The 2699-nt window shown below is 45.6% G+C and overlaps 1 protein-coding gene across 1 annotated transcript; it reads left to right on the plus strand.

Annotated features, from left to right (window-relative positions):
* The first annotated feature begins 1133 nt into the window (after window positions 1-1133).
* LOC119210412 (tigger transposable element-derived protein 1-like) lies at window positions 1134-2411 on the plus strand. Its single transcript, XM_037460351.2, has one exon. The coding sequence runs from the start codon at window positions 1134-1136 to the stop codon at window positions 2409-2411; it is 1278 nt and encodes a 425-aa protein (XP_037316248.2).
* The last annotated feature ends 288 nt before the right edge of the window (window positions 2412-2699 follow it).

Here is a 2699-nt window from a genome sequence, read left to right on the forward strand (position 1 = left end):
CTGGTACGAGCACAAGTAATTTGGTAAAGAGAGAAAAAAATAATTTTCAAAATAAAAGTCATGGCAAAATGTATTCTTTATGTGGTGCAGCCTGATACCAAATGGCCCATGGACCGGAACCGGTCTGCGGCCTGGTATTTGGGAACCTCTTGTATAGAAGATGAAACAACATGCCATACTTTCTTCTCACTGAGCTACTTTTTGTTTTTTTAATTGAGGTCCCTCTGAAGACAGAAGTTGTTTTTTTAAAAGTATGTAGTAAGTGGAAATGTACATGTGGCTTCCTCAGAAAAATGCGCAAATACAGTGATCCCTCGCCACTTCGCGGTTCACTTATCGCGGATTTGCTATTTCGCGGATTTTCATAATGCATTTTTTTTTTTTTTGGTGCATTGTGCTCTGCATTCTGATTCGCTAAAAACTCACTCCCGCTTCTTGTATCAAAACATGCTACGAATTGTGCTATCATTTTGTCGTCTCGTGCAGTTATGTGTACGTACATAAAACAGCTTGGCAAATTTACATTAAGTTGGCCAAATTATCTTGTAATTTCGAACATCTCCTAAACCCATAATGTCGACGAAACGGCCTGGACCGACAAAAGCACCTGCGGATGGGCCCAAACGGCGGAAGATGCTACCTATCTCAGATAAAGTTAAACTTCTGGACATGCTAAGGGAAGGTAAAAGCTATGCAGCCGTTGCTCGCCATTACGGAATCAATGAATCTTCCGTTCGTTACATAAAGAAGGAGGAAAAAAACATAAGGACGACAGCAGCAGTCAATTTTAATACGAATGCAAAAAGGGTTGTAACTGTCCGCAACAAGACCATGGTACGGATGGAGACGGCATTAGCTCTGTGGATTAATGACTGCAGGAAAAAAAACATAACCCTGGATACAAACGTTATCTGCACAAAAGCGAGAATGCTGTACGAAAACTTTGCTGTCAGTGACGGGGAAGAGGGAGAGGATGCCGGGCCTCAGCAAGTGCTGCTGACACAGTGGGAGAGGATGCCAGGCCCCCAGCAAGTGCTGCTGACAAAGTGCCAAGCGCATTTAATGCAAGCAAGGGCTGGTTTGAAAAGTTTAAGAAACGCTTTGGACTTAAAAATGTTTGTCTGCACGGTGAGATGGCGTCTGCGGATACCGCTGAGGCAGAAGCCTTCGTGAACAATAAATTCAAGGCGATCATTGAGGAGGGGGGATATAAGCCCGAACAAGTTTTTAACATGGATGAGACTGCCTTATTTTGGAAACGAATGCCCTCCCGCACCTTCATCATGCAGGAAGAAGCCAAAGCCCCAGGATTTAAAGTTCACAAAGACCGTTTGACCCTGGCTATGTGCGGAAATGCCGCAGGTTTCATGATTAAACCGGGGCTGATTTACAGGTCTAAAAATCCCAGGGCGCTGAAAAACAAAAATAAGGATGATTTGCCTGTTTACTGGATGTACAATGCAAAGGCTTGGATGACAAAAGCGCTCAATCTGGATTGGTTCAAAAACTGTTTCCTCCCGGAGGTCAAGTGTTATTTGAGAGGAAAGGGACTGGACTTTAAAGTGCTTCTGCTCCTTGACAACGCCGGAGGTCACGGTAATGATTTGGCATATGATGGTGTGCAAATCGAATTTCTGCCGCCAAACACTACATCCCTGATTCAGCCCATGGACCAAGGAGTCATCCGTGCTTTCAAGGCTCTCTATACGCGCAACACCCTGCAACTTCTTGTTGACGCTATGGACTCGGATCAAGATTTCTCACTGAAGGACTACTGGCGTGGATACACCATCGCATCGTGTCTCCAAAACATTCAGAGGGCCATTCAGGAAATGAAAACGGAAACTCTGAAGGCCTGCTGGAAAAAACTATGGCCAGAGGCAGTGCAAAACGCAACCGGAGGCTCGCTTGACGAGGTCCACCACTCTGCCGTAGAAACAGCTGTGAATCTGGCTAAACAGATTGGAGGAGACGGCTTTAATGACATGAGTCCGGATGACATAAACGCCCTGATTGATGGAGACGCACAGCCGCTGACCGATGCAGAGCTGGCAGAAATGACAAAGCCACAAAGCGACGATGAAAGAGAAGAGGGAGAAGAGGACACGAGAGATGAGGAGGAAGGACTAACGCTTGGTCGCTTAGCAACCATGGTGCGAATGGCCACTGAACTTAAGCGAGTAGCTGAGGAATGGGACCCTTTGATGAGCCGTTCATTACAGTTCTCCAACGTAATCGATGGTGGCATGTCGGTGTACAAGGATCTTTTTGCAAAGAAGAAAAAAGAGCGACAACAGCTGCCTATCACTATGTTCTTCTCCCGAACAAACACACCTGCACCGCGGGCTTCAGAAGACGAGAACACTGCAGAGCGCAGTCAGGATGCAGCGGCCCAGTCTGAAGAGCAGTGAAACGGCCTACACGTGAGTCACTGTATTTGTATACATGTAATAGTTGCAAATTGTAAAAAAAAAAAAAAGTTTTCTATTTCGCGGATTTCACTTATCGCGGGGTCATTTTCGGAATGTAACCCCCGCGATAAACGAGGGATTACTGTAATGTTTTGAAGCTAGCATACAAACAATTATATTGTCATCCATTTCAGTCAGAATTTGTTGAACAGATCCTGCACCTTACAGGATCAGTGAGGGGGTAGCAAAAGCACGCTGAAAGGATGTGATCCCCTCCTTTTGGCCCTG

The sequence above is a fragment of the Pungitius pungitius genome, chromosome 2, assembly GCF_949316345.1.
Source record: "Pungitius pungitius chromosome 2, fPunPun2.1, whole genome shotgun sequence".
NCBI lineage: Eukaryota > Metazoa > Chordata > Actinopteri > Perciformes > Gasterosteidae > Pungitius > Pungitius pungitius.